This window comes from Heteronotia binoei, chromosome 5, assembly GCF_032191835.1.
Source record: "Heteronotia binoei isolate CCM8104 ecotype False Entrance Well chromosome 5, APGP_CSIRO_Hbin_v1, whole genome shotgun sequence".
NCBI classification, from domain to species: domain Eukaryota; kingdom Metazoa; phylum Chordata; class Lepidosauria; order Squamata; family Gekkonidae; genus Heteronotia; species Heteronotia binoei.
Genome location: NC_083227.1, coordinates 14279518 through 14294346, shown reverse-complemented (window position 1 = coordinate 14294346; position 14829 = coordinate 14279518). Strand labels below are relative to the sequence as shown.

Genomic DNA, 14829 nt, shown 5'->3' with positions numbered 1-14829 from the left:
GCACCTCTTCCGATGCCCTCTCACTTGGCTCAGGCAGAAGTGCCAGGCAGGGGCTCCCTCTCTGCAAGGACTGACGTTTAAAGCCTCATTTACATACCTGCAGGACCGCCTCTCCCCTGACGAGCCCTGGAGATTATTGCGATCATCCAACCAACATCTGTTGGTCATCCGTGACCCAAAGGACGTCCAGCTTGCCTCATCCAATGCCAGGGCTTTTTCGACCCTGGTCCTGAACTGGTGGAATCAGCTCCCCACGGAGATTTGGGCCCCACCGGGTTTACTACCATTCTTTAGGGCCTGCAAGGTGGGGCTATTCTGCCAGACATTCGGTCGAGGCAAGCAGGCGTACTTACTTCGCTGTTTATGCCGTCTACTGTCCTCCCCTACAATGACCTATTGCTTTACCGTCTTGGCTATTAGATTTCAGGCCGACATCTATGTTTTAATCTGCAAAATGTGCCCACGCCGTCTACGTTGTATTTTATCTTGTTTTGATTGTTTTAGTCTTTATGCTATTGTCCAGTTTTAACAGTTATTTATTACGTCTGTAATCCGCCCTAAGCCCAGGGCCTTTTTTGTAGCAAGAACTCCTTTGCCTATTAGGCCACACACCCCTGGTGTAGCCAATTCTCCAAGAGTCTACAGGGCTCTTAGTTCAGGGCCTACTGTAAGCTCCAGGAGGATTGTATACATCGGGGGGAGGGGGTGTAGCCTAATATGCAAAGGGATTTCTGCTACAAACCCCCCCCCCTGCCTGAACCCATTATGGGAAAAGGTAAAATATAAATCTACTAAATAAAGGAGAGAACAGAACCATTTTAACATTACAAGAAAGTTTGTGAAGACAGCCTGATGTCCTTCCTCCATGGAAAGGAAAGGTCCCCTGTGCAAGCACCAGTCGTTTCCGACTCTGGGGTGACGTTGCTTTCACAACGTTTTTACGGCAGACTTTTTACAGGGTGGTTTGCCCTTGCCTTCTCCAGTCATCTACGCTTCCCCCCCAGCAAGCTGGGTGCTCATTTTACCCACCTCGGAAGGATGGAAGGCTAAGTCAACCTCGAGCCGGCTACCTGAAAACCCAGCTTCCGCCGGGGATCGAACTCAGGTCGTGAGCAGAGCTTAGGACTGCAGTACTGCAGCTTTACCACTCTGCGCCACGGGGCTCTTCTTTCCTTCTTAAGGGCTACCTTATTGTCACTCCTCGCTATAAGAGGGAGCAAAGGATCCTCACCCAAAGAGGCCACGTTCCCAAAATTCTCCAGCATGACTTCCTTGTAGAGAGCTCTCTGGACTGGGCGCAGCAGGGTCCACTCCCCCGTGGTGAAATACACGGCCACCTCCTCAAAGGACACTCCAGCCTGTAAGAAGGAGAAGGAAGCATTTCTGCGCATCACTGGAAAGCTGGTCCATGGGGAGAAGCCAAAAATGGAGAGAGTGGCGAGAAGAGCCCCCTGGTGAGACATGGTGAGAACAGCACCGCCCCCCCCAAGGCCCTCCTTGGAAGCATTATTTTAAAACAAGAGGGGCTGTCCTCAGCCACAGCAGGCTAGCAGCCTTGTGAGGAAGAGGCCAGAGATTCCTGTGGGAAACTCAGTATTGTTATGGAGACATCTGGAATTGGGCCAAATCAAATCGAACATTCTAATTGTCCTGCTTCTCTGCAAAAATCCATCCTAGACAAGGTTGGCTGTTCTTCTGCCTTCCCAATGGAGAGCAGTCGAATCAAGGGGAAGGAGCCCGATTCTCTGAGCATTGCAACGAAGAAGAAAGAATTCCTACTGTTTGCCGCATGTCTCCCCAATGATCCAACCCGCCCCCTCGCCCCGCCCCATACCTGAGCTGGCTGCATGGTGGCTCTTTTCCCTTCAGCACACAGAGGAGGTGAAGGAGGAGGTGTCCAGGTCGTCCTTCCACTCCTGCCTGGGAGGGACAAGGAGGAGGAGAAGGAGGAGAGGAGGAGGAGAAGAGAAGAAGGAGGAGAAGAGAAGAAGAGGAGAAGGAAGAGTGAAGGAGAAGAGAAGGAAAAGAAAAGGAGGAGGAGGAGAGAAGGAGAAGATGAGGAGAAGAGGAGGAGAAGAGAAGGAAAAGAAGAGGAGGAGGAGAGAAGGAGGAGGAGGAGAGGAGAAGAAAGAGGAGAGAAGAAGAGGAGAAGGAGGAGGAGAGGAGAAGAGAAGAAGAGAAGGAAAAGAAAAGAAGGAGGAGAGAAGGAGAAGATAAGGAAAAGAGGAGGAGAAAGGAGGAGAGAAGGAGGAGGAGAGAAGGAGAGGAGAAGAGAAGGAGAAGAGGAAGAGAAGAAGGAGGAGGAGAGGAGGAGAAGGAGAAGAGAAGAAGATGAGAAGGAAGAGGAGAAAAGGAGAAGAAGGTAAGGAGAAGAGGAGGAGAAGAGAAGACGAGGAGGAGAGAAGGAGAGGAGAAGGAGGAGGAGGAGAAGGAAAAGAGAAGGAGGAGAGAAGAAGAGGAGGAGGAGGAGAGGAGGAAGAGAAGAAGAAACTGGATTGATATCCCATTCACCACTCTGAATCTCAGAGTGGCTCACGATCTCCTTCCTCCCCTTCCACAAACATCCTGAGAGGGCTGAGAGAGCTCTCCCAGAAGCTGCCCTTTCAAGGACAACTCCTATAAGAGCTATGGCTGACCCAAGGCCATTCCAGCAGCTGCAAGTGGAGGACTTTTTGGGTTGCCCACCTGGGGATCGGCAACCGTATTTGTCAGCCTTTAAGGTGCTACCAGGCTCTTGCGCTTTTTTTAACAGCTGCCAACTGGGCGGGGCCGGGAGAATTTTAAATGGCCTTACTTGCAAAATTCAACTCCGCCCCCCCCCCCCCCGAAAAAAAAAGCAGCTTTGGGCAAGATCACATGAAAGCAGAGGAAACTTGGTCAGGGGCCCAAATGCTGCTTTCCCAAATAGGGAAAATGAATCCCCCAAAGCATCAAACTTGGAGCAAATCACCTGCATAGAGGGGAGCGGAGCCTCCTGCTTCCATTTCCCCAAGACAGGCAAGGGCGCAGCCTTGATGCTGAGGAGGAACATTTCCTCCCCAACCCCAACCCCTTGCATTCTTCAGGTTCTGTTTTGCATGGATCTTCTGAAGGTCCAGCCACACAGCCCCTGCCCCTCCCAGCTGCCTCAGCCTTTCCTCCGATCCCCAAAATCTGCCCTCACACATAACAAATAATGCACTTTCAGTGCAATTTCCAGCTGGATTTTACTGCGCAAACTTGCAAAATCCAGTTGGAAAATGCATTGAAAGCGGATTGAAAGTGCCTCGTTTACTGCGTCGGATCGCAGCCTATGTGTGCCTCTAGTAGGGTTGCCAATCTCCAGGTGGGTGCAGGGGATCCCCACTTTGGAGCCCTCCACCCCTGCTTCAGGGTCATCAGAAGGGAGGGAAATGTCTGCTGGGCACTCCATTATTCCCTATGGAGACCGATTCCCGTAATGGAGAATTGATCCATGGGTATCTGGGTTTTTGGGGGTTTTTTTTGAGATAGAGGCACCAAATTTGCAGCATAGCATCCAATGCCTCCCCCCAAAATACCCTCCAAGTTTCAAGAAGATTGGACCAGGGAGTTCAATTCTATGAGCCCCCAAAGAAGGTGCCCCTATCCTTCATTATTTCCAAATGGAGGGAAGGCATTTAAAAGGCGTGCGGTCCCTTTCAATGTGATGGCCAGAACTCCCTTTGGGGGTTCAATGATGCTTGTCACACCCTTGCTCCTGGCTCCACCCCCGGAGTCCCCAGATATTTCTTAAACTGGACTTGGCAACCCACGGCCTCTAGAATCGGAAGCCGCTTGAAATTGTTCCAGTCTTCAAAGGTGCTGGATTCGTATCCTGCACTCAAGCCCGCTGCAGGAACCACGCGGCTCTGCACAAAGGGGACAAGAAGCCCTCCATGGGGCAGGGAGGGAAACCAAAGGAAGGCATGGGGAAAACTGGGGTGGGTGGGTGCTCTCTTTCACCCCCTGCTCCACTCCTCCTCCTTTCTCTCTTGCATTGCAGCCCCCGAGCCCATGTTTCCCCCCTCCAAACCCTCTTTGAGCTCACCAGATCCGCTCCAGCCGTTCAAGCAGAAACCTCCGAGATTCAAATGCACTTTCTTTGCAAGGGTCTTAGGAGGAAGTGGCTCCCCCTTCCACCCAGCCCCGCCCCCCCCCAATGTGTCTCTCTAGGATTGCAGCTCTCTCTCTCTCTCTTAACCCTTGCAGGAAATGCTCATTTTGTCAAAGAAAAAAGGAAAAGGGGTGGGACCATGGTTGCCAATCCCCAGGTGGGAAACCAAGCATAAACTGTGAAATAATTAAGGTAGAAAAATTTCCAGAACACAACTTGATAATCTGATTATAAAATTTCAAAGACAAAAACTTATAAACAGTCGTTTAAAGATATACAACGCAAGGAGTGAAATATCAACAATTCAACCTAATGACAATAAAGTGACAATTAAGAATTCTATCCAAATTACATTCATTCACTTATTCAAGTCCTAAGTTTCTGTGTTTTCAACATACTTTTTCAGTCACACCAAATTTCCTGGCTTCCAATATTCATACAGGAACTTTTCAAGTGTGAAGTTGAAGTGGGTATGCAGCAAGCCTCTCTAACAGGAACACGCCTTTTACTTCTGTTTCAGGGAAAACCCTTCCTCAGAGAGGCATATCCCACTGTAGGTGTCTTATCATTTATCACTTGCGCATAGAACTCAAGCACGGAGAAAATCTCATTAAGCTATTGCTATTTAGTTTATAAGTTGTTTGTCTTCAAAATTTTGTAATTAGATTATCAAGTTATGTTCTGGAAATTTCCCCCCGTTAATTATTTCACAGTTTATGCTTGGTTTCAGACTTTCACTGTGATACTCTAGGCGTCTCAATCCCCAGGTGGGGGCAGGGGATCCCCCAGTTTGGAGGCCCTCCCCCCCACTTCAGGGTCATCAGAAAGCAGGGAGAGGGGAGGGAAATGTCTGCTGAGCACTCCATCATTCCCTATGGAGACCGACTCCCATACGCTATAATGAAGAATTGATCTCCAGGTCTCGGGGGGGGGGGCAGGGCTGGGGTTTTTTTAGGTAGAGGCACCAAATTTGCAGCACAGCATCCCGTGCCTCTCCTCAAAACACCCTCCAAGTTTCAAAAGAATTTGACCAGGGGGTCTTATTTTATGCGCCCCAAAAGGAGGTGCCCCTAGCCTTCATTATTTCCTATGGAGGGAAGACATTTAAAAAGGTATGAAGACCCTTTCAGTGGGATGGCCAGAAACTCCTTTTGGAGTTCAATCGTGCTTGTCCCACCCTTGCTGTTGGCTCCACCCCCAACGCCTCCTGGCTCCACCCCCCAAAGTCCCCAGATATTTCTTGAAGTGAACTTGGCAAACCCTAGGTGGGACTCAAGTCTAAAGAGTCTGCCCGTTCTCCCCACAGGAATGCTTGGAGAAATGTCGACTGCGGGGTGACATGATAGAGGTTTACAAGATGAATGCATGGGATGAAGAAAGTAGAGAAAGAAGTACTTTTCTCCCTTTCTCACAATACAAGAACTCGTGGGCATTCGATGAAATTGCTGAGCAGTCGGGTTAGAACGGATAAAAGGAAGTCCTTCTTCACCCAAAGGGTGATTAACACGTGGAACTCACTGCCACAGGAGGTGGTGGCGGCTACAGGCATAGCCAGCTTTAAGAGGGGATTGGATAAACATATGGAGCAGAGGTCCATCAGTGGCTGTTAGCCACAGTGTGTGTGTGTATTTTGGCCACTGTGTGACACAGAGTGTAGGACTGGATGGGCCATTGGCCTGATCCAAAATGGCTTCTCTTATGTTCTTAATGGCACTCCTCTCCTAAAAGGTGCTGGTGGGACACCACCCTCGTGAGAAATGCCACAGGAACAAAAGCTCCCAGCAATCCCTGCTCAGAGAGCATTCCAGCCCTTCCTTCAAGGGAGCCAGGAGAGATGGAACCAGAACTTCTAAGAAAAGGGCAAATAAAATTGAAAGGTATTATGATATCCCTCGACAAAGGGGAGGCCCCTACTATAAAAAGCCTGACTTCAAGCTTTCAGCACACACCACACAAATCTCAACAAAATCTCCTCAGATAATTTTGGGGGGACGTGTTCCCTTAACGTGCCGTGGTGTAAGAGTGGCTACAGGAGGCTGGTATGCTGCCAGTACTGCAGTCGAGCCCTCCTGCTCATGACCTCATTTGATCCCACGGAAGCTGGTTCAAGTACTGGCTCCAGTTGAGGATGGAAGGCTGAGTCAACCTGGAGCCAGTTACTTGAACCAGCTTCCGCTGGGATCAAACTCAGGTCATGAGCAGAGGGCTCCGACTGCAGTACTGCAGCTTTACCACTCTGTGCCACTCTTACACCACGGCTAAGGAAACGTCCAATTCTTTGAGGCGTGTCTGAGAATTTGTGTGCGTGTGCATGCCTGAATGCCTTGAAGTCAAGGCTTTTTTGTAGCGGGAACTCCTTTGCATATTAGCCCACACCTCCTGTTTAGCCAATCCTCCTGGAGCTTACAGTAGGCCCTGTAATAAGAGCCCTGTAAGCTCCATGAGGATTGGCTACTTCAGGGGTGTGTGGCCTAATACGCAAAGGAGTTCCTGCTACAAATAAAGCCCTGCTTACAACTTACCTTGCAAGGTATGTTGGTCTGAAAATGTGGTTGCCAGAAGGTTATTCGGTGATCTTCCAAGCCCAAGTGTGGATCTGAGCCCAGATTTTCCAGGTCACAAACTAACACTCTGGCTCTTGGACATAATAGATACTCATCGTGAATGCAGGCAAATTGGGTCAGATTCATTCCAGGGGATCAGTCGTGGCACAAGGAGCCGGTCTCTAACATCAGCAAAAGATTCCTTGCAAACAGAGCACTTGTGTGAGTGCCTAGGTACAAGTGTTCCTTCTCAGTCTGTTTGTCAGGCAGGGTTTTGGAACAGCAACTGCATCAGTGGCCTTGAGTTAAAACCTAATCTAGGAAAGGGAGAGAGTGCCTCATTTGGAATACTGTGTACAATTCTGGTCACCGCACCTCAAAAAGGATGTATATAGCATTGGAAAAAGTGCAGAAAAGGGCAACTAGAATGATTAAAGGTGTTGGAACACTTTCCCTATGAAGAAGGTTAAAACCCTTGGGGCTGTTTAGCTTGGAGAAGCGTCGACTGCGTGGTGACATGATAGAGGTTTACAAGATTATGCATGAGATGGAGAAAGTAGAGAAAAAAGTCCTTTTCTCCCTTTCTCACAATACAAGAACTTGTGGGCATTCAATGAAAATGCTGAGCAGTCGGGTTAAAACGGATTAAAAGGAAGTACTTCTTCACCCAAAGGGTGATTGACATGTGGAATTCACTGCCACAGGAGATGGTGGCGGCTACAAGCATAGCCAGCTTTAAGAGGGGATTGGATAAAAATATGGAGCAGAGGTCCATCAGTGGCTATTAGCCACAGTACACATAAATTTGGCCACTGTGTGACACAGAGTGTGGACTGGATGGGCCACTGGCCTGATCCAACATGGCTTCTCTTATGTTCTTCTGTGACACAGAGTGTTGGACTGGATGGGACACTGGCCTGATCCAACATTGCTTCTCTTATGTTCTTATGTGACACAGTGTTGGACTGGATGGGCCATTGGCCTGATCCAACATTGCTTCTCTTATGTTCTTATGTGACCCAGAGTGTTGGACTGGATGGGCCAGTGGCCTCATCCAATATGGCTTCTCTTATGTTCTTATGTGACCCAGAGTGTTGGATCTGGATGGGCCATTGGCCTGATCCAACATGGCTTCTCTTATGTTCTTTATGTGTTGACTCTCCATTTATACTATAAATCAGGGGTGTCAAATTCATTTGTTATGAGAGCTCTGGATCTGACTTAATTGAGACCGTGTTGGACTGGGCTGGGCCGGTCCATGTGTGTATCTTTTTAAGATTAGGTAGCAGAGAGAGAAAACTTTTAAAGGACAGAGACAAACATGACTAAATTTAAAAAAACTTTAAAGAAAACATGCTTAAAACATTAGCACTTGTTGGTTTTAAAGGTGCTTTCTTTATATTTCTTCCATGGGATCTAGGGAAGTGGGCAATGGAAGCGCTGGCTCTTTCCTTCCCTCCCAAGGGGACCAGGAGGGGGAGGAGCCTCAACCAATGGAGAAAATGAGGTTTTGCTCTGTAGCTCCTGTGCGATTGAGCAAGCCTGGCAAAGCAAGCTGAGAATCAGAAGGAAGCAAGAAAGAGGGAGAAGGAAGCAGACAAGAGCCAGTTGCTCAGGGGCCTGAAGGGAGCCTGATTTGGCCCCCAGGATACATGTTTGACACCCCTGCTATAGATGGTGGTGGTATCCTTTTCTGCCAAGTCATCGAGATGGTAATTAGGGACATCATCCTTTGATAATTCTGGCCTGTTCTGTCTGATTGGTCCTAGAAGAAGAAGATGATGATGATGATACTGGATTTATATCCCACCCTCACTCTGAAACTCAGTGTCTCAGAGCAGCCTACAGCCCTCCTTTTAACTTTCCTCCCCCACAACAGACACCTTGGAAGGTAGGTGGGACTGAGATTGCTCTCACAGAAGCTGCCCAGAAGTGGGGCTGAGGGACCCATGTTTGGTATGTGCCACAGGGTCCCAAAGACTTTTCTCTTGTCCTCCATTCTTTGGATTCTGGAATGTTCTGGGAGAATGTGAGAGTCTGAATGGTATCTCTGATGGAGTCTCTGATCAGGTCTGGAATGTGACAATCCTTGATCAGTGGATGGGATCTCTTTCCAGAGTCCTCTTTCTCCCTCTCAAACAGGAGTGTAGGCTCTATGGTTTACCCCACAATTGGACTAATTCCAGAGCAATTGGGCTGTATCAACAGTATAGTTGATACATGATATAGATACGTTATATAGATCATGTGAAGTGATGGTATCACTTTACTCTGCTCTGGCAAGACCTCACCTGGAGTCTTGTGTTCAGTTTTGGGCACCACATTTTAAGAAGGATATAGTCAAGCTGGAATTGATCCAGAGGGCAATAAAAATGGTGAGGGGTCTGGAGGCCAAGCCCTATGAAAAAAGGTTGAAGAAGCTGGGGATGTTTAGCCAGGAGAGGAGGTGGCTGAGAGGGGATATGATCACTATCTTCAAATACTTGAAGGGCTGTCATTATAGAGGATGAGGTGGAATTGTTTTCTGTGGCCCCGCAAGGCTAGGACCAGAACCAATGGGTTGAAATTAAATCAAACGCGTTTCCGGCTCAACATTAGGAAGAACTTCCTGACCGTTAGAGCGGTTCCTTGGTGGAACAGGCTTCCTCAGGAGGTGGTGGGCTCTCTTTCCTTGGAGGTTTTTAAAGAGGCTAGATGGCCCTCTGACAACAATGAGGATCTTGTGAATTTAAGAGGCAGTATTTGTGAGTTTCCTGCCTTGTGCAGGGGGTTGGACCAGTTGACCCTGGAGAGCTCTTCCAACTCTATGATTCTAAGGCTGAACAGAATCATTCCCTTCTAGGCCCAAGTAAGTAAACTCTCCTTTGGGCTGCACACTTCAAAAAAAGGTCGACAGGAAGAATGGGGGCTGGGAAATTTTCCCAATGATTCGTTTCTCTGGCCGAAATATTCCACTTTAAAGGTTTATTGCTTCGTAACACTAATAGCGATTGGGTGCCATTGCCAATACAATTTTGAATCAGATTGGCACTTTGACACTTTTTTACAGTTTGACACTTGTAATGAATGTTATTCAGGCTGCCATTTTGGTGTTGCTTGGCAACTCCAAGTCATACCGCCAAGACATCCATGCCCTCGTTAAGTGGCTACTTATTTTCTGGAGGACTTGGGAACCTTTTCTAAGCATTGAGTGAAAGTTCCCTGACCTTTTTTTTTTTGGGGGGGGGGGGGAGTAGCGTTTTACTCCCTTTTGTCTTCAGCCTAGTTTACCATTAGCAGCAGGAGTCATTTTGTAGAAAAAGAGGTGCTGGAGCTCATTAGCACTATCTGCATAACTCATTTGCATATGCCACATAACCTTGACATCACTGGAAGGCGCACTAAATTATATCAGCTCAGCAGCTACCTTAAAATGTTTATCTCATTACATATACTAACCCATCTTCCGCTATATTTTAATGTATACAAGAACTCGTGGGCATTCAATGAAATTGCTGAGCAGTCAGGTTAAAACGGATAAAAGGAAGTCCTTCTTCACCCAAAGGGTGATTAACATGTGGAACTCACTGCCACAGGAGGTGGTGGCGGCTACAAGCATATCCAGCTTTAAGAGGGGATTGGATAAAAATATGGAGCAGAGGTCCATCAATGGCTATTAGCCACAGTGTGTGTGGGGGTGTGTGTACTGGCCACTGTGTGACACAGAGTGTTGGACTGGATGGGCCTTTGCCCTGATCCAACATGGCTTCTCTTATGTTCTTATGCTCTAATGGCAAACTAAAATTACGTTTATGTGTGTGTTGCATGTTTAAATCAAACCTCTGAGTAACCCATGCCCTCATTTTAACCCAGAGACTGAACAACAAAAACATTACAACAGGCTCTCTTTTATTGCACTTCACTTCAGGACAACTGAGGAGCCTCGCGGCGCAGAGTGTTAAAGCTGCAGTACTGCAGTCCTAAGCTCTGCTCATGACCTAAGTTCAATCCCGGCGGAAGCTGGGTTTTCAGGTGGCCGGCTCGAGGTTGACTCAGCCTTCCATCCTTCCGAGGTCGGTAAAATTTCCCAGCTTGCTGGGGGGAAAGTGTAAAAGACTGGGGAAGGCAATGGCAAACCACCCCGTAAAACAGTCCGCCATGAAAACGCTGTGAAAGCAACGTCACCTCAGAGTCGGAAACGACTGGTGCTTGCACAGGGGACTGCCTTTACCTTTTCAGGACAACTAATGGGTTTAGTACAAGGGCATCAATCTGCTTTATGTTACCTTTTGTTGTTTCAGTCCAGTTAACACTAACTAACAAACACCAGACCCCAACTTATGATTCTTTTAATCTGCTAAAAAACCCCATTTCCATGACTCTGCATACTAACTCAACTGCCCACTTTCTCAACATTTAGGATTGCTTGCCATTCCTTACTATGTCTGATGAAGTGTACTTCGAGCACACGGAAACTTGCATTCTGAATAAAACTTTGTTGGTCTTAAAGGTGCAACTTGACTCCTGTTTTGTTCAGCTGCTTCAGACCAATACACCTGCCCATTTGGATGAATAAAGTACTGTGGTCTATTCTACTGTGTACAGTATATCACAGATTCTAAGGTAGAAACCACCACTGTTTTCAAAAGCGATCCTGCAGTGCCATCTACTGGCAGAACAGAAGATGTCTGTCTTGATAACTAACTCTAATTTTACACCCTTACATTTGCTTTAAAAAAAAAATACTGAAGAACGAAGCAAAGCCTTTTGAGCCTGAAATACTTTGGGGGAAAGCTCTGAAAGTGTAGGCTTTCACAGCAACAACAACAAAAAAGCACCAGTTCTTATGGTATTTGCATCGCTTGCACAAATATGTTCTTGACAGAAAAGCTGACGGCTGATTGGAATCTAGCCCTGTGGTATGAAGGCTGTCCTGACCGAACAGTGAGCCAAAAGAGTCCAATTCCCACAGAACTGGAAAGGATCCACACAGAATCCAGGGAGCAGGCAGACTCCTGCACTTCTGCCGGCCACGAAGTCCACAGAAGAGGACTCAGTTTGATCTTGACCCTCTGCAGCCAGCGTCTCCATCAATAACCCTAACCTAACCTGACCTAGCCTAAAGCTGTGTCCTATGCATAAGGGAAATCCCTTATGTGTGTGGGGTTTTTTCCCTTTAAAAATGAGGAGGGGAACCCCTAAAACCGGAGGGAGGGGGAGGTTTTTTTTAAAAAATGTCATTGTTCGTGAAGTTGCACTGCTTTCCATCAATTCCCCCTAAGGGAACTTGCCAACCGCTCCCCCCAGGTGCTAACCGTGAGCCATGCCACCAAAAAGCCACCTAAACCTGCCTGCAAGTATAAAGAGTGATTGATGGCACCTTTACGATCAACAAAGTTTTATCTGAGGCGAACAAATTTCGCGTGTGAGCACACTTTGTCAGGCAACGAAATGGAATTAGAAATAGCAGCCGTGCATATAGAGGGTTGGGGCAGAAAAATTCGCATGCAATTCCGAAGAAAACTTTGTCGGTCTTCAAAGTGCCACTGGACTCTTAACGTTGTTCTAGATTATTAGGGTTTGTAGAATCTTTTGGGCTCAAGTGCCGTGTTCTACTGGAGAAAGTTTTTCTTCCAGACGTTTCGTTCTCGGCTGCGGAGAACATCCTCAGTGGCGTTGCAGCCGGAGCAGGCGCTCTGACCTTCTTGGCTGCTGTGCACAGTGCAACGCCACCGAGGATGTTCTCCGCAGCCGAGAACGAAACGTCTGGAAGAAAAACTTTCTCCAGTAGAACACGGCACTTGAGCCCGAAAGATTCTACAAATCCTAATGATGTTACCAGCCATGAAAACCTGAAATCGTTGTTCTAGATTGCTTCCGACCACACAGCTGCCCACCCAGATCTATAAGCAAAGATGTGTAGGGTGCCCTGCCTTAGCCCCTCCCACTCCCCTGAAAATAGTCATGTTTCAAGGAACAGGGAAGATGTTGCAAGAACACTCTGATTTCCAAGGCAATCCGAAAACCACCTTCCTGGGAGGAAGCAAGCCCGATTGCTTGGCATGAACTCGCTTTAGTGTTTTTGTGAAACAGCTTGGATTCCTCAGGAGCGTAGCCCGTGCAGAATTACTCCAGGTAGGTGTGACCAAACTGTGTGGCCTGGCAGACACGCATGGCTCCTTCACCAGGGCTTTTTTTCTGGCAAGGACTCCTTTGCATATTAGGCCACACCCCCTGATGTAGCCAATCCTGTTTGCTGATGATGCTGCACTCGTCTCCCACTCGGTATCAGCTCTGCAGCATATGACGTCCTGCTTTGCAGAGGCTGCCAAGCTATTCGGCCTAGAAGTTAGTCTGAAGAAGACAGAAGTTCTCCACCAGCCTGCACCCCAGGAAGATTATCACCCTCCCTGCATCACTGTGGGTGAATCAGTTCTGAAGACAGTCCAGCAGTTCAGCTACCTGGGGTGCATCATCTCCTCAGATGCCAAGATCGACAAGGAGATTGACAACAGGCTGGCAAAGGCAAACCGTGCATTTGGCCGCCTGCACAAAAGAGTGTGGAGCAACAAGCATCTGAAAAAAGGCACAAAGATCAATGTTTACAAAGCGGTTGTGATGACAACCCTCATCTATGGCTCCGAATCGTGGGTTTTATACCGTCATCACCTGCGACTCCTTGAGCGCTTTCATCAGCGCTGCCTTCGCACCATCCTCAACATCCACTGGAGTGACTTTGTGACCAACACTGAAGTCCTCAAGCGGGCAGAGGTTACCAGCATCAAGGCACTGCTTTTGAAGACGCAGCTGCGCTGGGCAGGGCATATTTCTAGGATGGAAAACCACCGCCTTCCCAAGATTGCCCTGTATGGCGAACTCTCCACCGGCCATCGAAATAGAGGGGCACCAAAGAAGAGGTACAAGGACTCCTTGAAGAAATCCCTTAGCACCTGTCACATCAACCATCACCAGTGGTCTGACCTAGCCTCAGATCGCAAAGCATGGAGGCACACCATCCACCAGGCTGTCTCTTCCTTTGAGAACACACGCATAGCTGGTCTTGAGGACAAAAGGAGATTGAGGAAGAATCGCACTGCTACAGGACCAACCCTAAATCAGACTTTTCCCTGCAGCCGCTGTGGCCGGACCTGCCTGTCCCACATTGGTCTTGTCAGCCACCAGCGAGCCTGCAGCAAACGTGGGCTATTGCACCCTTCTTAAATCTTCGTTCGCGAAGCCAAGCCGAGAGAGAGAGAGAGCCAATCCTCCAAGAGCTTACAGGGGCTCTTCTTACATGACCGACTGTACACTCCAGGAGGATTGGCTGCATCAGGGGTGTGTGGCCTAATATGCAAAGCAGCTCCTGCTACAAACCCCCCCCCAAACCCTGCTTGAAAGTCACGGTCAACTTCCGGAGACCCCTAGTGGGCAAGGGAGGTACAGAGAGGTGGCTTGCTATTGCCTGCCCCTTCGCCCCGGCCCTGGTATTCCTTGTAGGTCTCCCATCCAAGTACTTGCCAGGGTCAGTCTGGTTAACTTCCAAGATCTGAGAAGATCAGGTTTGCCAGGGCTATCCAGGGCTGGGCAGGAATTTCCCAATTCTAACGGAATTCCCCCTTCCAAGTCTTCCCTGGGGGAGAAAAAACCCACTTCCAGGCTGAGGATGCCAGCAGAAAAGGCAGCTTTATTGAAGAAGGAATTAATTTCAATAAAGGTCGTCAGGATTCACCCACAAACTGGGACTCAGCAGAAAGTAAGTTCCTCTTTTTTAGTAAAATAGCAAACACAGAGGATGGCCTCCAACAACTTGAAGGACATTCAGGGGAGGGACGGTGGCTCAGTGGTAGAGCATCTGCTTGGGAAGCAGAAGGTCCCAGGTTCAATCCCCGGCATCTCCAAAAAAGTAGAAGGCAGCTTCATATGTTCAAAATCTTGCTCTCCAAGAGAGTTCACTCCACCTGTTCACATAACACTGTGAATCCTTGAGAAAGACAGAAAGGAGAACAATCCTTCTGCACTTTCTCAGAAAAAGGAAGGAAAGGGCCCCTGTGCAAGCACCAGTCGTTTTTTACTCTGGGATGAGGTCACATCACGACGTTTTAACGGCAGACTTTTTTACAGGGTGGTTTGCAATTGCCTTCCCCAGTCATCTATACTTTCCCCCCAGTAAGCTGGGTACTCATTTGACCGACC

The 14829-nt window shown here is 48.2% G+C and overlaps 1 protein-coding gene across 6 annotated transcripts in view; it reads right to left on the bottom strand.

The window, feature by feature from the left end:
- LOC132571081 (zinc finger protein 91-like) overlaps nt 1-14829 on the bottom strand; it is a 336113-nt gene that overhangs the window by 9249 nt on the left and 312035 nt on the right. Inside the window, exons 1-3 of one of the 6 annotated variants that reach the window (XM_060237748.1) lie at nt 4049-4164; nt 1835-1920; nt 1232-1358 (exon numbers count right to left, since the gene is read on the bottom strand). The exons of 2 other annotated variants lie outside the window; for them this stretch is intronic. In XM_060237748.1, the coding sequence (XP_060093731.1) occupies nt 1232-1358; nt 1835-1849 (142 nt within the window). In that variant the 5' untranslated portion in view covers nt 1850-1920; nt 4049-4164. Of the gene's footprint in view, nt 1-1231; nt 1359-1834; nt 1921-4048; nt 4165-11104; nt 11112-14829 lie in introns of those variants that run through there. 3 more of the 6 variants (XM_060237750.1, XM_060237752.1, XM_060237749.1) reach the window with 3 other exon arrangements.